General features: G+C 41.5%; 1 protein-coding gene across 8 annotated transcripts in view; it reads left to right on the forward strand.

The window, feature by feature from the left end:
• STARD13 (StAR related lipid transfer domain containing 13) overlaps positions 1-26,974 on the forward strand; it is a 308,987-nt gene that overhangs the window by 147,291 nt on the left and 134,722 nt on the right. The window contains exon 1 of one of the 8 annotated variants that reach the window (XM_064441035.1): positions 11,681-11,967. The exons of the other annotated variants lie outside the window; for them this stretch is intronic. Within the exon in view, the coding sequence (XP_064297105.1) occupies positions 11,844-11,967 (124 nt within the window). The 5' untranslated portion in view covers positions 11,681-11,843. Of the gene's footprint in view, positions 1-11,680; positions 11,968-26,974 lie in introns of those variants that run through there. 8 annotated transcript variants of the gene reach the window in all.

Genomic DNA, 26,974 nt, shown 5'->3' on the forward strand with positions numbered 1-26,974 from the left:
GTAAAACCAAGCGTTTAAAAGTTATGTTTAACTCAGTTAATTCAGTTAACCTGGACTGACAGTGGAAACAGTCAACAGTGTATCCAGAGCACTTTGTTCATTGCTCTGCACACTTCCTCTACACCATGCACGTATCTTACCTACTTTTTTGTCTCTTACAGTCTGCTGGACCCCCCTATCTCTGTTCATTTTCTCTCCATTTCCTTCTTTGCAAAATCCAGTTTTAGTTTTCCTCCATAGCATTTCCATTGACTATTCAGTTTCCCCTTAAATTCACTGCCACTTTACAGTCTGGTTGCTCCTCTGCTTGTGATGCCTTACTGTGGTCTTCCTTTCTTCCTACTCTTCCTCCTGCCTCTCCTGTTGCCTCCACTCCATACGGCTATGTTATCCAGAGCTTCTTAGCCCTTTGGTTCTCAGTGAAATGGGCAAACGGCTCTGCAAGCTCTCTAAAGCCAGGCATAATACTCCATCTCTACCCTTGCAATCAAAACAATTTCTTGCTTTTCCTGCTGTCATGATCTATCATGACATCACCCATGGGTTATATCTCCTTGACTAGCTGACAATTAGCCAACTTTCTGGGTAGTAAGAAACAACGTTTAAAAACTGAAGATCAAAAGCTGAACTTCCAGATTCCTCTTTATACCTTTAAATAAATCACCTGATTTTCTGAAAGGATTTCAGAAGTGGCTGATGAGTGGTAACTACTTCTGAAAACTGGACAGTGACTTAGGGACATAGTTTTTAAAATCATGACTTTTTTGTGCCTGAGCAGAGCATTTCCAGACTTAATGCCCAGATGTGCGTGCATTCTGGAGTCCTTTTTTGCAAATAAGAGATGAAGCACTGCCAGAAATGGAGTTAAAAGTGGAAATGTTGGAATACACTTATCAGGTTCAGCTGTCCAAGGCAGCTAGAATGATACCCATATTTAAAGATGAAAAGAAGTAATTGTGGGCAGTGAAAATAATTACAGCTTCCCCTATTAATTATCATACATGTTTCTGAAAAAAAAACCAACAAGCTATAATATGCCCAGATGAGAATACAGCTGTAGAATCCAGTATGGCTCTTTAAAAAAAAAAAAAGAGAAACAGCTTTTGCACAGGAAAACAGGAAGAGATAAAACTTATCTAGGCTTTCCAACTAATATTCCAGAGATCTTCAAAACAGAGAGGAAATAATGTGAGAAATCAGTGTGGGAAGGAAATTTTGGTCATAGTACATAAACTTCATAAAAGATCTAAAGACACCCAAATTAAACTTGTCAGTTTTTGGAATGAAGAGAGGCTAACAATAGGTTGCCTAAAAGATTTTTACTAGGACAAGTATCATTTAAAGCTTCATTATCTTAACAAGTGAGTGAACAGATGGCAGAATCTGTAGCAAACTCAAGATTTCCTAGGGTACTAAAGATTAGAAAAATTTCTGACAACCAAATTCTAATCACCAAAGCAGGGTGATTTGACAACCTCAAAGCAGATGGGATTTCAATTTACCTAACTCTGAGGTAATGCTCAGGAATGATCTGAAGCATTCACTGATACTGCATGCTTAACGAAGTGTTACCCGTTCGGAAAAATAGCTAGGCAACATCATGGACAGCTTAATCAAAACAGCTCAGTGAAAACAGCTGTTCAATTTGCAGCGTTAGTCGTGAAAGCAAATAAAATGCTAATTTATATGAACCATAAAGAACAGCATTGCTATTATTATAATGTCATCATGTAAATTCAGGAACTGTATCACAGTGACGTCCAGCGTTGTCAACATTACAAAACTGTCTGCAACAAGAAACATTCAGAGAAGTCAGTGAAGGGTGATACGCAGGGAAGATACAATCATTTTACTTCACTAATGAAAAATGTTGTGGCACTAAATTCCTACTCACCTTTAAGTCATAGGGATATCCAATGAATGTAAGATACAGAACATGTACCACCCCCACGTGCTGGAAGCTGTTTCCCCAGTTAACAAGGACCATCAAATCAGCAAGAAACTGAGGGCTTTATACCCACCTATTCTTAAGAAGCATGATGGGAGTGAGCAGGGAAAGGGAAATACCCACACTGCATGAAATTTTTCAGGTAAGCGTATGGGAATTTTTACAATTACTTCAGCAAGTCAGGAATTTCACCACTAATGTGAGATTGTCACTAGTGTTTGGTTTAAATTGAGTGCGCGCGCGCGTGCGCGTGTGTGAAAAAATAATTAGAGCACTTCTTGTAGGAAGGAAGGCTGTCCCTGGTGATTGTTGAGAAGACTTTCAGTTTCATCAATTCTGCATTAAAAGGGTAATTTATACCTGTACAAAGTAGAGTAGGAGCCTACTGTTACTTTCTGGTGACACATACAACCCACTTTGCATTTATCCTGCCCAGCAATAAAAGATGAGATATAGGACAGGAGAGAGGAGGATAAATCTAAATCTATTTAAGTCCTAAAGAAGGATAATGTTTTCCAGATGAAACGGTATTCCTTATGACTTGACTGACAGCAGTGAACTACTTTAGATCACTGCAAAACCATTTAGCAACATTTCAGAAGAGAAATTGGGAATAGCCTCCAATTTGAGGCATAAGAAGACTAGGGTTTGGTTTTCAGATTTACTTCTTACACCTTTTTCCCCTTTAGCAGTGACATTTACTAAAATATTTTTAAGGCCTGAACTCTGAAACTATGTATCTGATAACTTTGGTCAAATTAACATCAAGGATTGCTTAGTATAAGTATTCTCTGTCGGGTAAACTAATGATCTTCTGTCTCAAAAAATAACACTGTGTAAGATCCTGCTGAGTTATAATCCCTTTAGCACCTACTCTCCAAGCAATTTACATGGGTTTTTGTAATGTAAATGATTCAAAAAATTTCCCTGAAATGTAGAACAATCTCAGGTAATTACTACTGAGCAGATTTATGTCAGCACAAAATGATGAAAAGCTGTTAAAGTGAGTCTGCATGACAATAGTGTAAGTAAATAATATGAGCAACATCTGTATCTGCAGCACTGTAAAGGTGTTCTGAGATCATTCACAGGAACTAATTTCACTAGAAATCATTGCAACACTGAAAAAGAACTTTGGAACAGGCAATACACACAAGAAAAATAATAACTTTTCTTCTCGAACAGCCCTAAATGCAGATCTTCATTTGCATGGCACTTAGCTGAAGTCAAGGAGAATTGTGTATGTGGAGTCTCAAAACAGTGTCTATTAATAATAAGAGAGCAAGTCAGGTCACCTAGAATACAGTGCTCCAAGGGCGTACAAGTGGGAGGTGAAGCCTCCTCTGTTCTTTCTGGAATCAACTTTTCAAGTAATACTAAATAAAAAAATATGGCCCCTTCCTGGAAAGCAAGTGGTAGCATTATCAGTAGAGAGCAGTGGCTGTGACCTCTGTCATCATTCTGGCCACGTCGCTGGGCACAGCAGCAGGTGATGGGGAAACACCTCCTCAAGCTCACTCTGCCTTTGGTATGCTGGGCCAGCTACAGAGCAGTCCTTGCTATCGCCTTTCTTGGGAATTAAATTGTACCAAGCATTGCTTTGAATCCTAAAAGAGAAAATAAAAATATATTAATATTTTCTAGCTTTCTCCCATGGTGTTTGAAGTTACTATTTATACAGTAGTAATTTAATGTCACTATTAAAATTCAGTTCTATGAAAAGCAAATGGGTGCATAGCATAGATTTTTTTGCCTCTTGCATGCAGAAGTTGGAGCCTATTTGGAAGACCACAATAAGTTATGCTTTGTGTGGTGGACTATTTAATTTCTCACAGACAAATTCTTTTATATAGACTATAATTATACAGCACATCAGTGCTCTCATAAAGTCTCCTGCCTACTCCGCAGTGACACCTTACAGCTTACCTCTCTGTGCACAGATGTAGTATAGACCACATAAAAATACAAGACAGCTTTGTTTCCAAGATACTGAATCTTGAATGAAATCATGCAATTATGCAAACCCCCTCAACCTATGTGCAAAAGGCAGGAAGAGCGTAAGCAAAAATAAGGTGAAGAAGCTACAAATTTGGTATCACAGGTGTTTTTTAGACTTGCAGTTCACAGCTACGCTTTTGCCTACCTGATTATATGAAGCCATTACTGAAGCCATATTGGACTTCTTTTGATAACTTGTTTCTCCAGAGCTTTCTGTAATGGTTTCAAGGGCAGTACTTACAGGCCTGTTCGTGTTTCAACCAAAAAAAGTAAAACTCTCGGCGACTCACAGTAAACCGTTCTCCGCGCAGCTCTAAAAACTGAAACTGCAGTTGTTACTGCTGACTTGTTAATATAACACAGACATCGACATTTCCTGGTTACTGTAAACACTGAAATGCTTTTGGAGTTAATGGAATACAGGTGCTGCCTGACGCTACGAAAATGTTCTCACAGAAACAGAGACATTTTTGGACAGAAAGAGCTGCAGATCCACCTAGTCCAGCCTTCTTCACAGCATGAATATCCTGCTTCTCAGTGGGAATACCCAGATATGTTAAATGTCATGAAACAAGCATTCTTCCTAAGCTTAAGCTCCTTTATACAGGCAGGAATGGCCGTACCACTTAGCCTGCTGGAACAGAGAGTCCTGTGATGCCAGAGCTGGGTGATGGAGTGGGCTTAGGCAGGCTCTGAGCCGGCTGGGAAACCTTCCCAACGGGGCTGTGGGAAATGGTGCTTACAATCGAGTCGCCACCAGCCTTCACTTCGAATGAGACTCAGACAATACTGCAAACAGCCGATTGGCCTTCTTTACTGTGGAAGCAAGAAGAAATTTAAAATCGGCCTTAATGGTTCAAGATCCTGTAGAACTGTTTAGGTTAATAGGGCTTGGCTTGGGCCTCAGCCAGATTTTGATTCTGGTCATTATAATCTGCCTACCTGAAATTCTATCCCCTATTGCAACTGGCCACAGCATTCTTTACTTCCTGTCCAAATACGTTAGTAGCACTGCATTTCAATTCTATTAAATATATCTTTTTAAGATCTGTTAAATAAGTTAAAATAGTAGCTGCGTGAGCAGTAATGAAGGAAGCTTTGTAAAAATCCATAGCTTGCAATATATTGATACTTGGCAATATGCTCCCATCAGTCAGTAGCCTGGTTGCTAGGAAAGTGTGTGCACATCACTGTTTGTGTATCTGAAGAAAGTTCTTACTTCTATAAGTAAATTGGTTTTGGGAACAATTCCATTGCATTATTGTTAGAACCTGTTGTCAAGATTGATCATGTTTTCCTGTGTAATCCAGAAGAGTTATAAAAAAAACCCAACAAGCTGCCAGGTCTCTGAACCAATATCCAGATACAGTGTGTGCTAAATTGCCACTGACTGCTGCAAGGCTTTTTTACACAAATGTTCCAATTATTTCTACTGTGATGGTAATAACAGTTGGAAGTTTGGAAAAAAAAATAATCTTGGTTTAGACAAGGTCCCAGTACAATATTAAGGAAATGAGCACTTTGGGAGCAAAGAGAGATGTAGTTTAGAATAATATATCAAGAAACTAAAATGGAGGGGAAAAATCAGGCACCAGAAGCTGGAATGAGAAGAACAGGGGCAATATTCTGAGCTTGGATATTTCATGTTTCAACATAGCTGCTCACTTTTTCAAGGGCGTTAATCACCTCAAAACTTCCAGCTCTGCTCCAGTAAAAAACGCTGTATCTACACACATAAAATGTATTCCACTTTCCCAGTTGCTTAATCATTGAAGAACTGGCTATTTCTGCAGTGTCTGGCTTTGCCCAGACAAGCTTTCATATCTGCAACATACTATATTTTAAAGATGACCACAGAGCATCTTACGAAAGGAAGTGAAAGATTATTGGCACTTGGTTTGTTTTGTCCATTCTTCTCCTCTGCTAGCTGAGAAATGTGCAAGAGCTTTCGTGGCTGCAGTTCCTCAGAATTTCAGCTTAACTATCAGCCTGGTTGTCTACTGTTCAGTAGAAGCGCTCTGTTTACTCAGACAGTAATCCATCCAGTGATCATTTGTGCCACAGTCCTTGTCCCCTTTGTCACCATTCTCACAGAACAGAGCATCCTTCTACCTGTCACATAGGGCCGTCACCTGGAGTTCATCATTCTCCTGTGACAACTTAGGCTGAGTTAAGGAGACAAGATCAGAGAAGAAGAGGGGTTATTAAAAAAAAAAAAAATGTATCTGCAAGAGCTAGGTACAACTTGGATGTAAGGTGGAGAGAAAAGTCCAGGTTAAGTTTGGCCAGAATTTGAAAATCCTGCTCCATGGTGAAACCAGGAAAATGGCAGTTATTTTCCAGAAAAAAATTACATTTTCTTTTATTTTTATTCTCTAAGAAATTATTTTTTTTGTCAGAAGGAGTTTTCCAGGTGAAAATTTGTGGTCGCTCTAGGAAAAACTTTCATCCTGTTTACCATCTCATCTTTGTTCTCACTTACTCTGCCTTGACAGACACAATCTGGTCTACTTCAGTGCATCCCAAATGCAAATACTCTGGCAGTTCTCTGCTGTCACTGTTCATTGCAGTTCATCCTGCCTTTATGTTGCATCAAGTGGAGGCTACTTGTCTTAAGGCTGAAGGCCCTTCCCTTCCCTATCGATCATTTGCTCAATATTAAAAGCTTGATTCCCACAGTCTGTCTGTACAGGATGCCAGCTTTCATTGTCTACTTATTACATTTTCAAATACACCTTTGCATGCTTTCTCTTAAAAGTACACCTCATGTTTGGGAGTTGGTCCTCTGAATATATAAAGATACCACATTAACCTCTTTGGAGACCCTCTTGCTAACTTGCGTTGTGTCAGTGCCTCCAGAAACTAAGTCTGGTGTGCTAACACCAGTAGTTGCGATGCTGGCCAGTATTGTTTTACTGTTCTCTTGTACTCCACCCTTCCTACCCCAATTAGCTCTTCTCTCCACTGGTGTCTTGGTTTATATTTAGTTTGTAATCTCCTGAGGGCAAAAATTGTACTTTGGCTCCATCCAGTTTCTGGTTCTAAGGGTTTTGATAATGGAGTTTAATAATAATAATAATAATGAAGTACCGTCCTCTGTATGAACAGAAGAAGTTTAATTCCCCCCATCCCCTCCATGCCAGTTTTAGCAAGGGAGAGGGAGCACGGTCAAACAGCAGATACTTTGTTACTGTAGTCTGTATCTGAGCATACTTGGAGCCTTTTCACAGTGAATACTGCAAGAAGCCCCGTTCATTTCAGCATTAATCACTGTGAACAAAAGTGAAAGAATTTGGCCCCGACTAATGAAAGCCAGCAGCGCTCTGCCGTTGGCATGCGGAGTGATCTTTTCCCAGAGCTTTAGAAAGCTGAAATGGAGAAGGATGAACAGATAGGTGCCAATCTCTGGATAAACTGGGAAAGAGTGAAACTGCTTTATAAGTGATCCTCATTAAAGCTACCTTAAAATGATGATAATTTGCATATGTAAATAACAAGCAAGGAGAGAGTGCCAGGGAACAAGCTGGAACATTTTGTCCACATTCACAATGATTCTTATTTTTCTCTATCCAAAATGTTTGTTTGTTTACTTAGATGTCGGAGAGGACACCTACTCATATGCCCTTGGTGCTTTTCACATAACTTCAGCCACAGAATTTGTATGTAATTCGCTGCAGTCTGCTCTTAGGAAAACAAGCAATGGAAAACCTGAAATCTTTTCTTCCCTTCCGGTGGTAACCCAGACTTGCAACATCACATTGAGGACATTTAGCCTGTGATAGAAAACAAATTCCAGAGCTCTAGGACCCCCAAAGAGATAAAGATCATTGCCAAAGTTATAAATATTACTTGATGTATTTTTATCTAGGCTGTCTGAGCTACTATTTGAAGCTACAAAAGCACAGCAACGCCATTTTGCGTATAATAAACTTCAAGAACCTTTGTTAATTTACAGTCAGTTCCTGAAGGATTAGATGTATTATAAAATTTGGCATTGTGCTGATTAGCATCAGACTGCATCAGTGATCCTGTAGTACTAATTGATGTCCACTTTTGCTTTATTATTGCCTTTTAAGAGATACAAGTGTAAGGAGCTTGTGTCCACTGAACAGCACGTGGTAACCAAGGATGTATTATTCTCACATCTTCCTCTGCAAGATGTGCCCTGTTTTGTTCTTCTACAAGCAGACAGCTATTGCGAAGTGGCTAAACTAACAGAAAGTCCTGAGTCTCCACAATTAAGGACTAGAGGAAAAAAAGGAAAGAAGCTGTACTTTTATCATAGTCTTTCAGTAGTTCACAAATAGCGAACCAAGATGTAGTAATGTTTCTCTTTCCTTAGACCTGATTCTCTTCTTACCAGATGCATGGGAGTTTATTAGGACTAGATTGGGCTGCATAATGGAATCTGTAACAAATTAAAAACACACTGCTAATTAGAGGCCAGATTATTATGTAGTATCAATTTACTTGGCATTTAATTACCATGGTGATTGGGACCATCTATAAATTGCTAGATATATAATTAGAACATCAGACTTCTGTGCCACAATGTCATCAGAGCACGGGTGTAATTAGCTTAGATTTTCCCCCAGCATTGTACATTCTTGCAAGATTTTAAGACAGACATATACTACTTTCATTTCTGACAATATTCTGTTATCAGTGAGAAAAGACAAATATCATAATTCAGCTTCTTTTAAGGCAACTGGGAATTTCCTCCTTTCTGTTCATCATATACAGTGTTTTTATTGCAATTACTCTGAACAGAACCATTTTGACATGGCTAGTATCAAGCAGGAAAACCGCTCTTTCTGTGGAAAACTTGCTTCCCTTTTCTTTCCCCCAGAAATGTTATCCATCTTGTTCAGGATGTCAGAATGTTTCAAGCTGTAGTCAAGAGCACTGATCAGTTGGCTACTTATGCACTTAACCATCAGGTGAAAATGAGTGGAGGGAGACCAGAACTTTACCATTTAGTCATGGTTTCTAACACCCTAAAGCGAAGTGAAACATCTTTGACCTATGAATGATCCCTAATACATACCTTTTTTCAAGCAGGTTGTGCAGAACAGCTTTTATTGTAACTGCTACTACTAGGTATAATATGTCAAAAATACCTGTGTTGGTAACTCGACTTCTGAACAGCTGACTATGATTAAAGGCAGAAAATAGGAATGGGCCAGTTGCTGCATGAGATATTTTCTCATTACTGAATAGCACTGTTTTCTTTGGGGAGAAAAGTACAGTATTTGATCTTGCTGCTGGATTCCGCTTGCCACAATAAAGTATCTGAAATTAGTAAGATTTTTGTCAGTGCATGCCACAGAGTCTGGTCTAGGCTTGCTGGTTCAGTTCTGCTGCTCGTTATGAGATACAACCACATCGCTGGAGTTTATCTTAGTAACCTGCAGTCAGACAACATGGTATTAGCAATTGCTAGTACCTCATTGCTAATTAGGTGCTTTCAGTAAACCTGGAAGTCTAGGGACATTTTTTATTAAGTATCTTTTTCAAAAATGGTATAGAAGGGAAGAGAATATTTCTTGTTGCATTGCTACATTCTGGCCATCACAGAAGGCAACTGAAGAAAGGGAGATCTATCTTCTAGACAGGCTGGATACAGCAGGAGGGCGCATTCAAGGGTGGCTGCCAGAGGAGCACTGTTGAAGGTTACAGTACTGGCTGACACGGACTGGTGTTTGTGGGTAGGGACACAGCAGTATGATACAAAACCTTCAAACCCGATTTTTATGATTTCACCTTTAGACTGTGTGTCACTGCTGATCTTTGTAGGGCAGCTAAATACAATGTCAGAAATTAATTTATCATCTCTACCTGGTTGCTAGTGGATAGGAGCCCATGGCAGAAAACAGGCATCATAGGTCTTGTGTACCAGTAATGGCTGTGTTGGTAGGGGATTAAATAAAGTGAGGCAGAGGTCAAAGGCAGATTTATAGGGCAGAGGAGCTGATTGTAGGAACTGTAATCCTCTCTTCTCCCATTAACATCAGCAGGTGTTTGCTCTGGATCATGGGATGTGGGAGTATTTACATAATTATGCTGTCCCCTTTCCAGATCTTGGATGCACCCATCCCTGGAAGGCATCCGTTTTCTCATAACGGTTTATCCAGTCATTTGGAGGCCACTGTATCTGGAATTGCAGGAGGAGGAGTGACATACAACATCTTCACATGTTCAGGGCAAGCACATCAGCTCCACTATATCAGATAGAGTAGTTTAAGATGAACCTTTTAAGATGAACCTGTTAAGAACAGGGACAATGGAAAAAATTCACATCAGAGAGTAAGCAGAAGATGTTATTAAAACTGAGTGGTAACGTGGAATACATCTGTTTGTTTGCTTTTAGCTTCTATGCGTATTGCTGACATCGCAGTTACAGTTTTAATTTAAACAAGACGGGGATATTGATAATGTTTAACCTGCTTCAGCAGGGTATTCAGCTGTTCCAGTGTACGGCACTCACTTTCAGGAACATCAGCCTCTGCACTGCACATCATGAATACTCTGCAAAAAGAGTCAGGAAAAAGCAATGGTTTGTGACTAAATGAAATTAAGCCCCTGTTGTCCTTCTCAGCCATTGGACTCTCCGCTTCCAGTTGTGCTGGGAACCATCCACATAGTGGGTGGCCAGGATAGGGAAGGGGACTCTGTTACAACAGTAATTTGTTGTAAAATTAGTAAATTGCTTGAGATTAGTAAGATTTTACTTAAATATCCCATATCACAGAGGGGATACATCCCAGATCACAGAGGGAGCAGAGTCCCAAAATTGGTTTCCTAAATGGGATAAGGGCCCTGATGTTGCTCTCTGGCTCGCCTAGGGATGGAGGAACTGGGATTCCTTTTGGTTTACACATGTGTGCAAAAAGTGGCGGCCAGGGTTTAGCTTTGAAACCCTTCAGGAGTGTAAGAGCTTGTTAGAGGAGATGATGCAGGGGGGTGGAAGGGATGAAGCAGGGGGAGGGAGGTAGGTGGAATGCAGAGAAAACGGGAAAGAAAAGGGAGAGGCTGTGTTGTGAGACTTGAGCTCGAGTGGATAGCTGATAAATGGAGACCTCCGAAAAAAAACAATTTTCTTTTGGCAAAACTCGTGGTGTGGGTGAAGCACCTATTACAGCTTGCCCAGAAAAAGGCAGCCTGCTGCAAGCTGGGTGTTCTCTCGCCTCATGGTGGGTGACCTCGCCCTGGAGCGGTGAAGGCCTGCCTTTCACAGTGGGGCTGCCGTAGAGCTGGGCGGTGGGGCTGGCATGGCGGGCAGGCAGGCAGCTCCCGGACCCTGTCCTGGCACCGCGAAGCCCGGGCAGCCCAGGGCTGGCCGCTGAGGCAGAGCTTCGACGGACAGTTCCCAAACGAAGGGTCACAGGCACAACCGGGGTCACGAAATTTGGTCGCAGAGCCGCGAGGCCTGCCGTGGCCCGGGCCGTCGTCGCTGCCTGAGACCGAGGGACGCGGGGTCCCGAGCGCCCATTTCCCGCCGCCGGCCCCTCACGGGCAGCCGCGAGGGCAGCAGCGGTGCCGACGACCCGCCTCGCCTGCGGGGCAGGAGTCGGGCCGGACCCCGGAGCACCCTCCCTGCCGGGGGCTGAGGCGCGGGGGAGGGAAGGTGGGAGGAGGGCGGCGAGGCGCCGGGCGCCGGACGGGGCGCTGAGGAAGGCTGGCGGCGACGCCGCTGCCCCGGGGGCCGGGGCGGGGGCGGGCGGCGCTCAGGTGAAGGGGCCGCCCGCCCGCCCGCCCGGAGCGGCGGTGACGCGGGCTGCGGCGCGGCGGGGCTGCCCCGCGGCTCCATGTGGCCGCCGCCGCCCGTCCCCGGCGAGGGGAGCCGCCGCCGGCGCTGAGCGGGGCTGCCCCGGGGCGGCATGCGGAGCCGCCGAGGATGAGCAGCCATCGCCGCCCGGCCAAGGCGCAACTCCGGAGGTCGCTGAGCGAGCAGCTGCGGGACTCCACCGCCAAAGCCTGGGACTTGCTGTGGAGGAATGTCCGGGAGCGGCGGCTCGCAGGTCAGTCCCGCCGCGCCGCGGCTGCCGCTACCTGCCCGCGGCCGCCTGAGGGGAGACCCCGGGGGACGTCCCGGCGCCGGGGGCTCCCCGGCTCCGAGAGGACGCCCCGGGGGACGGCCTGTGGGGCACCTGCCCCCCCCGCCGCCGCGCCGGAGCGCCGAGACCTCGGGGCTGCAGCTGGCAGTCGCCGGGCGGGTCGGGCTGCGGGCAGGACCTGGGGTGCAGGCAAGACCCGGGGTGCAGGCAGGTCGGACCCTCCCAGCTGCCTGCCCGCGTCCCGCCGGGCACGGTGGGGATGGAGCCACAGGCAGTCGGGCTTGGGGCTGAACCTGGAGGTGGCCCCACGTCGGAGGCGCCTTCTGAGCATCTCAGCCATCAAGAGGGTTGAGCTTGCCTCCGGGAAGCGGGCTCACCTGCCCGTCTGATCAGGTTTCTAACTCAGTTGCAGGTTCAGGTTGGTTCCTCCTAGTGTTTGTGTGTGAGGAGGACAGCAACTCCCAAAGAAAAAAAATTGTTTGTTTCATTTCAGGAGCTTTTATAGCTTTAGGTCACCTAACTGCTCTGGAAAACCGGGCTCCTGCAGTCTTGCTATCCCCATGCAGAGACCAGAAGGACACAGAGCAGTGTGGGTGCTCCGGTGGGTCCGGTCACATTTAGAGCACTGCTATCGCAGCAGCAGATCTGCTTTACGCATGCAAACATACTGCTAATTTGTATTTGTAAAATACTTCACGAATTAAAAGATCTAGAAGGCACATGCAAGTGCAAGGTAGAGTTATACTGGAAAGCAATACATCAAGATTTATGAGCAGAATCATGTATAATGAAGGCTAATTTGTAAAGATGGATTCCTCTGCCACATCCTACAGCATCGTTAGGAGTTTGGTGACCTTGCCTAGGGCTCTGTGACATGCTGGCATTGTATAATACGGAGGTAAATAGTTCATGATATCGGTCCCTAAACTGTGTCTACAGCACATTAGCTCTTATGTACATGCAATTTAAAATTTATTTTTTTGAAAAAATGAATCTAAAGTGTGTAGCTTCAATAACGAATTACTAAACCAGCTGATTTTTGTAGTGTTATGGTTACCCAAAATATTAATCTGTCTTTACATGTAATCTAGTTATTCCTATATTAATAGCAGATGCCAGCAGACGTTCAGCAAGGATAACATTGGCTATTTTTTTCTTTTTTGGTCAAAGACAACTATTGCTTGATTGAGCAAAGGACCTGGGCAGGCTGCCATGAAGCTGTAGCCAACTTCTTAAAGCAACTGGGTATTAAAATTGATGGAGTCAGACTTTTTATTTAAGGTGGATAGAATACTCATGTCCTGGGTTTATGCACTGCCATAATTTAAGTGCTTTTCATCATATGCTGGTGAGACGCTGATACACATGCCCTTTAATTAAATAAATTGTCTGACAACGTAACAAAATGTGTACACAAATAGCATCTGTTGATTCCAGATACGTTCTCTTGTTCAGACGCTTTTATGTGTCTGGGATTTTTGTCCTTCTTTTTATATTTGTTTGTCCCTCTGGTCCCCGTAGCTGCAGTGCATATTCCTATGCCTCTTCTCCCAGCTATCGTAATGAGAAGGCAGGGAATTTAAGCTGATCTAAATGTGTCATTATCTGCTGATTGCCGACCAGATTCTCCTCCATCGCAATGGCTCCAGTCCCAGTCAGGTAGGTAGTTGTACAAGTTCCCTTTTTTTTCCCCTCCAAGTTGACATAGTGGTTCAGCAGTGACTTACAGTTGGAGCAGGAGTGTAACTGATAACTAGTGTTTAAGAGCCATCTTAATATGACAACCATCAGTGTGCTGTCATATTCCAACCATCAAGCCAAATAAAGACTTGTGGTTATATCATCGTTGCAATGACGGCTTTGCAGGCACATCAGTAGTTACTCTTTTGGCCTACTTTACTTTTTTATCTGTTTGTTGAAGTTTCAGACACCAGTTGCCCAATGTATACCTGTAAAGAAATTAAGCACAAGACAGTTTAGTTCATAAAAATGATATAATAATTGAGGTTGGACGAGATGGTGGGAGGTCTCTAGTCCAGCCTCCAGCTCAGAGCAGGATCAGGACTGGGAGCAGGACAGGTTGCTCAGGGCTTTTCCCAGTGCTCCTTGGGAGGAGTTTCTGCCCCAATGTTCATGTGCTGGAGCAGAGGGCAGCAGAATACAGAGTGTGAGCTGGAGAAAGGAGCTAAACCTTGGCTAGAGCAAAGAGAGAGCTGAACCTTGGCTTGGTCACTCTCAAAGAGGCAGACAGCATGGCTGGGTTGCTGTGGAAAGTAAGCTGTGCATGAAAGACCACTGTGCTCCTTCCTTCCCTCCCAGAGGTGATGAGCAGCAGCCTGGCTCCTGGCATGCTCCTGGGAAAGGGCTGCTCTGTGCTGTCTCTTATTCAGGATAGATCTATGGTGTCCCACAGCTCTTAGTCACTCTCTCTGATTCACTGACTGGAATTTGTTTTCTAAACAATGAGTGTACCCGCCACAGTGCCACAAATGCCAGCCTTAGTTTTTCTGTGCTTTTTGTAATTTTTGCAGAGGTAGTTTATACTGTTGTGTTCCCACTATGCTTATGGTTTAAGTTGGGATTCATGAACTGACTGGAAAATGTACCAGAATTTTAACTCCCTTGTTGGAGTGGGAATCTATTTGTCTGACTAGTTATATAAAATACTGTTGGTTTAATGTAATTCTGAACCGCTGTGCCATTATTGAAAACCATTGCTTTAGGAATTTGACTTGGGTATTTAACAGACTTTTTAAAAGTGGTGACCCTAAGGTGATTCTCAGATCTCATTCAAATCATGATCACCTGTTCCAGGAAAACACAAGAAGTCATAGTTGTTACATCTGTTGTATGTAGGTGAAAAGTGCCACCCTTTATCTGGCATTCTTTTAGTTACTATATATTAAAAAAAAAATCACGAAGAATATATTTAAGATTTGAAGCACTTCAGAGTCAGGAAGCACCAGAGGTAAGGATGCCTGTTGCTGCCTCGTGCAGCCTCCTTGCAGTGTAGGATTGTCTTTTAATGACATGATCACGTGCCATGTTTTTGCACAGAGCTTTCCTGCCTGATCCAGTGCACAAAGTAACGATCCCCATTGCTGAATCTGTTAACCTAGAGCCTACTGTACTGCAGCCTTCTCAAATCCTGGGCTGGGCACAGAATTACAAATCCCTCAAGTGCTCATGAGCATGGTGCTTAGGAGTACTGAGTCTTGTGTACTTTGTACCATTAATGGTTTACTTGTATTCCTAGAAGCTAAGGTTATGTTGTTCCCATTTTACAGATAGAAGCCAGAGGCACAATGAGTTTGAACTCAGGAATATCAGTAACTCCGAATGTTGGAACTTGAATTTTCTACTTTAATATTCACATTGTGGCTCTTGGTGGCTCCTCTTGCGCAGTACTTGTGCAGATCAGCCTCCAGGATCTACTTGTACTGCACTCAGGGAATGAGAAACTTGCAGTTCCTGGCAGCCTGGTCAGATTTTGTTTCAAGTGGCTTGCTGAAAACCAGACAGAGAAGGATGGAACGGCAGGGGCACTGTTCACTTGGCATAGTCTCAGAAACATGATTTTTTCCTGTGTGCTGTCTCCCACCCTTGCCTGCATGCCTTCCAGAGATGTAGCAGGAGTCCTGCAGCAACTGGCTTAGCTGGGTATGTGACTGATACACAGCTAGGTCATTGTCCATCGTCAGATGGGATCCTAGGGAAGCACATGTGTGGATGAGGTAAAGACTTTGTCCTAGTGCCTAATGGGAGGAGAGTTGAGTTAGGATTAAACAGGTGACTTCAATTCTGAGACTTCCTGACGTTTGAACACTTGACTTTGTGACCTTAACATTCTTCTAATAATATAAAGGTTTGTCCCTAATTTCCTAGGTATAGCTTTTAGCTGTGGTTTAGCAATCCTCAGATTGCTATCGGGATTTCTGCTCTGTAAGGCTGCCACTTAGACTACACTGTATCTGCAGCGTACATATATTCTCAGCCTTTTTGCCAAATCTCTCCTCACCTGAGCTTTGTGTCCCACAATACTTTGTATGTTCTGTGTTCTTGAAGAGATTATATCCCCATGCAATTTCCTCTAGCCCTTCAGGTATGATTCCTCCTAGCTCTTCACTGTCATCCTTTCTATTGCCTGACTTGCTGACGGCAGTACAGGACAGGATACCTCCAAGCACTGCTCCAGCTCCTACTTAGCTGCAGAGCTCTCCAGGAGCAACTGCCTGGGGTGATTTTGGGGAAGGATGTTGGATGCTCTCATCCTGTTTTGGCCTTGGCCGTACTCCAGGCAAGTGGAGTTTGGGGCAAGTTTTACACCAAATCTCCAGTGGTTTGCTCACACTGACATTTCAAAGTTTTATAACTTGGCCAAGTGTGGACAGATTTTTCAGAGACCAGTGCCAGAGTGACTCTTGAATCTTTGCTGTGAGGTTACAGGTTTTTGTTTCAAAGGATGAAAAGGTACAGTGGGACAACATACCATGGACTAATTTTATCTTAGAAATGGATGACCGGCAGCACCAAAAATTTGAACAGGAGCATGAGGCAGGCTCATTATTAAAAGAAAATTTTAGTTTAAAGAAGCCAAAGTTAAGATCTCTAAATGGAAAGGTATAGAAAACCTGCTCTTGGCTATCCTTACCTATTCAGGAAGACCTTATACACTGATTCGCAGCTACAAATATCTCTTCAAATGTGTTTGAAATGCATTTATGTCAGAGATTAATCTGAACATTAGCTGAAGTAGGGTAGAAAATGGAGAATAATTTGTTCAGCAGAAAGTAATTGCCACATTCAGCATTTGGCAAAGACGTCAAGGCAATGCCCCTTCTCCTCTCAAAAGTAACTTGTGGTTGGTTTGTGGGTTATTGTGGTTTTATTGGGTACAAATGATCAAGCCTAAGTTTGTAATTGCACCTCTGGCAACATGGTGCTCCCTGGCACCAGCTGATCTGTTGATCCTGGAGAATATGGAAGAGAAAAGTGGGTCTTAAAAAACTAGTGGTTACAACCAGAACTATAGGAATTTTAGCACAGTTTTCTGTCATGCCTATATGGAGGCAAGAGCAGCCATATTTCTGGAGCCTAACTAAAGAAACATCAAATCTATAGGTGCCTCATAGTTTTTAGTTTTCAGTGAAAATGAAACATTGTTAAGAAATTGGTTTTGCAAATTTGTACCCTGTGAAACATAACTCATTTTTTTCTGGTGTCATGTATCCTGAGGTCAGTGTTAGGAGAGCCCAAACGAAACACGTGTACCAGGCTCCGAGGTCCTCAGAGAACCCGTGAGCAAAGGCAAGAGGGCCAAACTGAATCCTGCTGCATCTTTATATGATTCTATTGCTGAAATTTCTTCTTCGTTAAGACAGACCTTTGTGTACCGTGCAAATGCGGGAGGTTAATCTAATAAATAATAAAGAAAATAGTGGATTTTTTAATAAAATATTTTTGCCAGGTTAGTTTTCATTAGGAAGTGTGGGACACGTGCATGTGAAAAATCTAGTATTTGTTGTGGCCTGTTTGGTGGGCGTACTTTTATATTCTGCTTTAAAATAATGCACATATCTCTTCAGAAAGCAGCCATGTTGCAGCCTGTGTCCCCACCAGTGCACTGGAGAGAACAAGATGCTGATTCTCATGAATGTTGATAAGACGTACATGTGTAAATTCCCCCCTAACCCGGCCCCATCAATGGGAAAAGGCTGTCCTTTGTCAAGGAAAAAAGTTATGAAAGATGTTCTTTATTCTGGATGGAGTGCTTCAGGGAAGAAAGAAAGTGACTTATGAGTGATTCACTTGGTCAGGCATGCCAGGAAATTTTCTGCTCTTGTATGAATCCTAAATAAAATGTAATAGCCAGAAAAGTAGTCATTGATCTCATAAGTTCTGTTAATCATGCTGCATATTCTATATTAATGTTAGGACATTTTTTTAGGTGAATTCTTTTAAAATAGATAGATTCTCTTCTTTGCATGCATATTATGTCAGTATTCTGTAATTTCCATCTCCTTCTCCAGACGCTCCCTGAAGACCAGCGGTTTCAATCTGAAAAGGGGGCGATGGTGGCAAAATACCACCATTGTTAGTTCTGCTGCTGCTGGTTTCTCATGACCCTCAGCAACAAGAAGTTAATTCCAGAAATACAATTAGAAAAATACCAATATGCTTGACCTGCCAAGTATTTCTGTATCAGCATGAGACTGTGGAGGGGGGTGATGGAGGACTCCCCACTGCCTCAAAGTCCAGAGAAAGATGTAATTTTCTCATACCCACTCCAGCGGCTCTGCTGTCATTTGCCGTGTAAGGTTTGGGGTGACTGTGGAGGGGCAGCAGAGGTTCCTGGGGCAACAATAACATTCAGCTTCTGGTTTTACATTTAATACATAAATTCTGTACTTGAACAAGTGTTGCTTCTATCAGAGTGTGCGATATCAGAGATTGTTTTCCTAAGAGAAATTCAGTTTTCATTACTTAATTTCCTAACATTATGAGATACAAAACTCTGCTGATAAAATGGGGAATCAGTGCTGGTAATAGGACTGGGTACCATTTGAATCAGTCAGTTTCTATTTGATAGCTATTTAGAAAAGATTCTTGATAAGTCTCCTTTCTGGAGCTTGGCTGTTCACTGATTTCAGTGACACATTAATCTATAGACAATACCCATTTTTTTAATAAAGTGATGATGTCAGTCCTTTTCATAGCACAGCTTCCTTTGGTTTGGTTTTTTTTTTTTTTTTTCTGCTGACTTTGTGTGGCTCCTTGAGCATCTACAAGGTTCTTTCAGTTCTCAGTAGACAAATATTTCTCCCTATTTCTCCACACATATAGATGGCCTCAGTTCATTCCACCCATAGATGCTTCCTGTGTGACTAGAAGAAGGCTGATACCTTGTCAGTATGCTACACCATGCCTTCATGGAGGATTCCTGTAGGCTTTGTGATTATTGCTGATGATTGCAGACCATAATATTGGAAACAAATCATAGTAGTATTTTTCCAGAAGCAGTATATATAATACAATATTGTTTAAGTTCCTGTACGTTTAGATAGATGTGTTTATTGGTACTCATATTTTGTTATGATATATAGGAGCTCATATAGACTGATATAAAAATTTAACTTATTTTTCTGCCATTAAACTGTAATGACGCTTTTCCATCCCAAGATTGCTTCTCAATACCAGTCATGGCATATTATGCATCTTCTCAGTTATTTCCTATTAGGTGTTTTGTATTTGTTCGTATGACTGTAATCCTACAGACCACTTTTCATATCCCCATGCAAGTGACTTTATTTATAATAATAACAACTATGCCAGAACATTTATATAGACCATTTATATCCACAATAAACTTTTAGCTGCTAAGTGAACGCCATAATAATTCTCTTCAATAAAGCCTTGTTGGTGGCTGGCCAGCAAATTCCTAAACATGGGAAATTTCTGGACTCAGTAAGGCCTTGGAGACTGGACTCCCACTCTCCTGCTCTCCCAGCTACAGTAGGACGTGGTGTTTAGGTTCAGGAATCAGTGAAGTTTCAGTTCTCAATTTTGGGTTATCGCTTTTTGTTTGAAAAAAAAAAAAACAACTCTTCAAAAATGTCCCATACTGTAATATTTTTAAGGATTCTGAGAACTTAGATGACTTACCAATATGATTTGTGCAATACCTGCCAGGCAATGGCCCTATTTCACAGCAGTGGTTTAACTTATATTTGTCTTATACTTTGTATTTCTTGCATTTATTGTGAGATAGATGTACTGTCTTGCTTTTCCTGATTCCTTTTGTTTTTCTGTCACAGCATGGCCAATTCCTGTGCTACTATATATCAAAATTCCTTTAAAAATCATCTCCTTGAGTCACAATTCATTGAGAAACCCAGCTTTCACTTCACCTAAAGCATATTTTAACATCAAGTTTGAAAAGAAAAACTTGAAAATGTGAGCTTCAGAGTTTGAGAAGACAGAAAACAACAACCAAAATGTATTTTGTAAAATGTCATAGGTTTAAACCAGCCTCATGATTTTAAAGGAGTGATGCCTGTCTTATGATTCTTGAAAATTTCGTTTTGGGAATATTCTTTTCAATTAATAAGGAATTTGTGATGGTTTCTTCTTCTTCTTACAGGCTTAAAAGTATGACACTGTAACAGGCTCCTTGACTGACATTAGAGCATCCACAAGAAGACTGCACTTCTGTAGCTCCTTTGCATGTCCTGTTTACAGTTCAAAAATGAAAATATTTTGACAATCAGACCATCCTGGTGCAGCTTATACTGCAAATAAGCAAAGATTGAATGTATACAGATATGAGTGCAGCCAGTAACAATGGTACAAGAGGGCATCAGGAACATCTGCGGTTCATGGCACTTGGTTCCGAAAAGCCCAGAACTCCACAAATCAATTTAATTAATTTAGATAATAAACATTCATGTTAAATACTCTGTCTGTCGTTCCAGTAGAGGGCAGTAATTTACATAGAGTAATATCAATTAGCATGTGTACACAACCTGCATCACAGAACGCTAGATACAATAACTGGTTTTGCTAAGATAGTGCAATATTCAAGGCATACCAAGTCCCTCAAGGAGACAGTGCCTCCCTGAAGCTTTATTTTCTGTGCTTTTGCAGCAGGACTTAACCACATTTATTTACAGTAGAGTTTATGCAAGCTCACTAAACTAAACGTCTACATGTCCCAATATTACATCCAGAGGCATGCAACACGTGCTCCCAGTTTAATGCCATAAAACTCTCAGGCTGAGGGACTGTGACACAGCTCTAACATTATTTGGGTCACTTAAAGCAAGGAAACGTGCCAAAAACTATGTGTTTGGATCCCAAGGTAATCACATGAGGTCCAAAACTATACAGTGCAGATACAGCCTCTCTCACCTGCAGGGTGCTAGTCTGGAGCGGTGTGTACAGACCAACTCTTCATCCCTTGGCATAGTGTCCTGAGATTACTTCCAGCAATTACTACACTTAGCAATGTAGAAGTTTCATGAGAGTTAAAAAACCTGAGATGCTTTCAGCGATCACGCCAATCAAAACTAAAACATATTCTGTTGTATATGGTCATCAGAGTGAACTGTATTTCAACAGATAATTTCATTGAGATACTGATTTTTTTCCCCTCTTGCTGTTGAGCAGTAAGCACATAGAAAAGTTTTTGTGTCCAGAGATTATTTTTACAGATCCAGCAACATGCTGTACTGTTTCTTTGAGTGGTAACAATTTGATTCCTAATCTGTTTCAAAACCTCTACCATTTAAAATTTATGCTTAGCTAAAAATTGTTTAATCTGTATTTCTTTAACAGCAAGATAAGTTCACTAATTCCAAAATAGCTTGCTTAATTTTGTCTATACTTTGAATATTTTACTTGTCACAGATCTAAAATAATATGGGGATAATTGGTTTCTTCTGTTACTAGAGCTAAATGAATGGCACTGGTGCCCTGGGAAGCTAAGCAGCATGTTTTCCGGGGTGGAGGGATTCGTGTCCCAGGCTGTGATGAAGCAGAAGACACTGAACCTTCACAGGTCATTTAATACAGCAGCACTTAAAAAAACCAATGAATTGGAGTGCTGGTTTTGTTATAGAAAGAATTTAAAGGGAAATTACCTTCAGAAGAGAAACATAGTTCAAATATACCTTATATCGTATATAGACCTGTTTGAATCTGAGCTCAGAGTTCCCTGAAATATCTTTGTGTTTGGACTTCCATCACTGCAGTTTGGGAAGAAATTCAGGGTAAGTGCCAGCTCCAGGTAGGGGATAGCTTGAGAAAATGTCAAAAGAGTTAAGTAAAAACCAATGTTACAAATGGTACTTCTCTCAGTCAAAATACTGAAGAATTACGCTTAGCATAGGAAAAAAGGTTTCCTAAAGATATAGGAACCTCCAGCATTGGTTCATAGCTTGGACTTCCCTAAAGCGTGCCGCGTACATGTGTAAATTTATTTTGGATTCACTGCATGGAGGAGTGAGGACCTGAGCATTTGTCCCAACGCTTAGGTTATTTTCAATGTGCCTCTCATTCCTCTGGGAAATGTACCTCTCTCCCCGTCCCAGCCCCGCTCATCCTGGTCTGAATGATATGCTGTTTCATAGCTTGTCCAGAATAATGCTGTAGTAAATTATTTGAGGCTGTGAGTCGTTTACGTGTCAGTTGGCTGCTGAAAGAATGTGCAATTGGTATCTCATGGTTTTGCTCATTTTAAGAGGTCTCTTGAACGTAAGGACAGATTTTATCTAAATAAATCAATTTTACAGGGAGATTTCAGCCATTGGATTTGCAGTAAGAAAGAAACTTTTTATTTATGATGTTGGAAAGGCCACAGCTGGGAATGCACCCGTTAATAGACTCAAACAGATGGATTCTGACAAGTCCATGGACTATTCACACTCTTTTTTAGCAAATATTTTGCAGCAATCCCAACTTGCAAATACTACATCAGAAACAAATATGGAACTCTCTGACTGTCAAGACACAAAACGAAAATGTGATGAATGAATTTAAAATACTGTGAGTTGAGTATGTGTATGATATTCACTTGAAATTTAGGAAGGAGTGCTTTTAATGCAGAATAGTTATGCCTTGATGCAATAAATGTTTTGAATGATAAAGTAAGGAAGGGTAGGGTGTCTTTATAGATATAGTGAAGTGAGGATTTTCAGCAAAGGCTGGCACCACTTTTTTCAGGAAACAAAAATATTTTTGCATTTGTGGAAGTCACTGTCTGAGAGAAGGTAAATGCACATCTTCAGATTAGCTGTCTAAATAAAGTAGCAGAAGTAGGAGAAAACAATACAATATAGGCAAGCACTAGAGGAGTTGATAGTAGAAAACTGATGGGAGGAGGACTGCTGTGTAACAGTATAACTAGTGACTCAGATCATGTTCTTTCAAGTAAAACTAATGCATGGCACACATTATTTCTCTTCAATTTTTAAATTTTAATTCGTAACTTTAAAATTTTACTGAACATCACTGTATTTCTGGTATCATAGGAAGGTAAAAATGACAACTGATTCCTCTTTTCTGTATTATTTATTACTTCATCCACCTTCACCATGTCTTCTGTGACTTTTCTCAGTTGAGATTTGCAAAGCCCCATGACAGCCCTGAGCCCATCAGCTGCCTTTGAACAGACTGGGAAATTATATAGCCAAAAAGACACAGTCAGCTTTCAAAATATCGGTAATCTGCATTAACATGCATAATCAAACACACATACTGTGAACTCTGTGTGAATTTCTGTCACGTGGGGAGGTATTTGGGGTCTTGCCCAGTTTCTTTCCTGGGAAGAACTCTTACAGCTTCCTTATCAGTCAAAGATTTGGACCATTTTTTTCCTGCCACTTACATTAAGGAAAATAAAGAGCAACTTCTCCAGAATCAACAGAAATGCTCTGGTTTCTGATGTAAGGGTGGCTTTTCTTGTCCTGACTTGAATCACGCCATCAGTCCTGAAAATAAAGATGCATTAATTCCTGGAGAGCCAGGAGTGTATAGTTTTACATCAGCTTGGCAAATGAGTATTTTGGTAATTACAGTTGCTCTCTATATATGTCTCTAACAGCTCCAAGTGTTCTTATTTCAGAACAAAGCTGATAATTTGATTATGGCCTTAATTCAGCAGAGCACTTAAATACTTTGTAAATTTAAATGGTTAAGTGTTCGACTCAGGTGGACGCGTCTGTTTTGTTACATTTATCCTCTAAACCAACAGCATATTCTTTTAAAAAATATTATCTGTTAAATCAGTGTGGTAGGATACATAAGTTTGTCAGAAACTGGAAGGTCCCAGAACATCTATATTTCTGTCATATAATAAAATATAGGATACTATACCTAATCTGATTCAAATAGAGATCAAATGCATTTCAGAGGCTAGGTTAGGCCACCAAATAAAACTGACTCTGAAACATCTGTTTTGTTTTATACAAAACCGTAAACATACATAATTACAAAACGGCCTAAGCTGTTTCTTTTGAAGGCACCCTAAATAACAAGGACAGCAGGAGAAGTGTTACAAAGTCAGTGCGTGTACATTAATCGTGGCATGGCAGCATTGTAAAGAAACTGTCAAATTCAGAGGGATTATAAAACAGCTGGGATGAATTCTAGGTAAGAACACCAGACTTCACAGAGCTGTTTTTTAAATCTCTGGATTCTAGGTCACAGCAGAGGCTGTGATGCAGAGTGCTCATTCCTTCACTCCTTCACGTTGCGTTCTCTCAAGTGAGGATCATGACTTCTAGAGGGCTGGAAGCATTATCTCTTCTTTTATGGAAAGGATCACTTGGTGCGATCATTAGGCATCTTGAAACTGGGAAGAAGTTTATTGCTGTGACAGATCGGGCAACATATGGAAGGAAATAAGACATTCTCCAGAGACAGATTAAGTTTTTGCCAAGGCATTTTATTGAAATTTTGGAAAATAAACAGGTCATTAATTGGGTCCAGATTTAGCTACTGCAAATTGTGCAACAATGTTGCAAACCAGATGCTTTCCCCTATTTGTTTTTACAACCCTTTCTATTTATGGATGCTCTTATTTAATGACATATTTCTTTAAAGGGCATTGTATTGCACCGGAAGTCGTGTCTCTCAGTTAGTTTTGCCAGTAGATGCCCGAGTAAAACATACATGTCCGCACAATTTCAGGGGACAAAACAGTCAGCAATAACATGATAAGTAGGAAATAATTGGTAGGAAGGTGTGGAATACAATGGTTCTTGTAAAATTAACGTCTAATTCTTCCCTGGATTCCTTAGCATGTAGCATACCCTGCTAGTGAAATGACAGAGGGAAAGACACCTATCCCAAGGACAGCATCGTAAAACTTGGCTTGCCGATGAAGGTGGGCATACAATCAGTGTCAGCATTTTTCTGGCTTTCCTGAGCCATGCAGCACAGCCACTGATGCACCTATCAGCTCCAGTTTCAACCTGATCGCCAGATCAAGGCTGGATCCCAAAACAGGAATGTAGCAGCCAAGTCAGCTAAGCTGTACCGACTGACAGAAATACTTGAGAAAAGAAATCTTCATTCCTTTTCCACTTTGGTTTTGTTTAGTCCTTGAAGTACAGGCATTATGTTATGTTCCTATTCACAGTCTTGATTCATGTTATGAATAACATACAGGGTGAAAAGCATCTGCCCTGACTTGAAAGCAGTGAGTCTAGTGGGGATGCCTTCTAAAATGATTGAGCTAGTCACACGAGGTCCTTTACAGTCAAAAGACAGAAATAGGTACCTCTGAAGGCAAGTCCTGTCATCCTGAAATAGGTGTGTGAGACAAGGGGGATGAATTGCCCTCCAGCGGTGCTTATTTCTCTCCATAATCCTAGCCAAGTGACAGCACCAAAGAGCTGCCTGCATCTGTGACAAGCAGGGAAAAAGCCATCTCTTCAGCTGCCACCTGAGTGCATTTGATATTGATATCAGTGAGCCACTAGCATTGCAGAAGTTTAATTTTAGAGATTGCTGCTTATAGCATCTCTGGCTTTGTTTTAAGGTACCTGCTCAAGTAAGCAAAGCAGGAGGCGAGTTGACAAGGTGCCTGTGACTTCAGTTGCACTTGAACATGCACTTCAAGTTACACGTTCTGGCAGTAACCAGCCAGTGTACCTGAACCTTGCGTAAATGTATTTCTCCATTTCCAGGTTATTTATTCCTAATAAAAGCTGTGTAATTTTATTTGTGATTCCTGATTGGTTTAGCTAAGCAGCAATGACAGCGGCCATGCAGACTTCGTACTGCATGCTTTAAAGTGTGTTTTAAGGTTCACTTTTCAAACTACTAGTTAGTTATCCAATGTGTGAATGTTTGTTGTACTTGGTACAGTGTCCTTGGTCAGAGCAAAAGTTCGTCAGCCTCAGGTATCCTGTTTTTCACAACAGCTGCTAGTGGATACTTAGGAAAGAGTGTAAGAACATGGCAATTTTATAGTATGACCTCTTAGCTTCCAGGTTTCAGTAAATAGCTCTTTACTGATGTTGTTAACAAGGCTGCCAATTAGGAACAAAGTAAGAGGGGGGTTTACGATGTGACTGTACTTCCTAGCTGAGCTATACCTAAGCTGGTGAGACACAGTCTGTTTCCCGTTCGTAATCTTCTGGGGATGTGTAATCCTTCACATCACAATTGCTATTTAAAAAAGTTATTTTCAAATCATTCACAGGTGTCACGGCCAGAGTTGCCTCCCTGTCACTTGAACTTTCACTAGTCTGAGCAAAGTGGGAACAAAGTTTATTTTTAAAGCAATATGGACTTACTAGTGGTTTGAAAGCAAAATGTTCAGAACTCCATTTGGTTCTAATTTATCATCCAACCTATTATGTTTGGTAACATATTATGAACCAGTGAGTATATTATTTGTCATAAGTTCCTCAGGACATAGAAGGAGGAAAAATGAAGACTGAAATACATGAATCTCTGGTTCGTTCTTTTGCAATCCAAGTGCAGAGTACATACAAAGTACTTTAAAGCCAATTCTGATCTCAGCCACACAAGTGCAAATCCTGACTAAGGGTAATCAGCAAATTCTGGTGTGGAGTGAAAGACCTCCACAGCAGCATGGTCTGGAAACTCTTTTTTTTCAGGATCCAGTTTTGTCTTAATTTCATGTCCTTATAGCTGAGAACAGCACTTACCCATCAAAATCTAATTGAAAGAGAGGAGGAAAAAAAAAAAAGCAAACATAAACAGGACAAACCTTTTTCAAAGGACAGGTGCAATTTCTGTTCTGCAATTTTTAATTGCTTGACTTGAGGTACTTCAAAGAGGTCTTATGTTCAGACTGAGGAGACCAACACTCCCAGAAAGTCAGAGCTTTGCAAGTGTCATGGAAAATCGACCCAAGATGAGTAGTTCCTTTTGAAGGTTTTGGCCAAGGAATTTTTCCAGTAAAACTACATTCCATAAACATGGAGCAACACCTTAAGTA

Source organism: Phalacrocorax carbo, chromosome 1, assembly GCF_963921805.1.
Source record: "Phalacrocorax carbo chromosome 1, bPhaCar2.1, whole genome shotgun sequence".
Taxonomy (NCBI): Eukaryota; Metazoa; Chordata; class Aves; order Suliformes; family Phalacrocoracidae; genus Phalacrocorax; species Phalacrocorax carbo.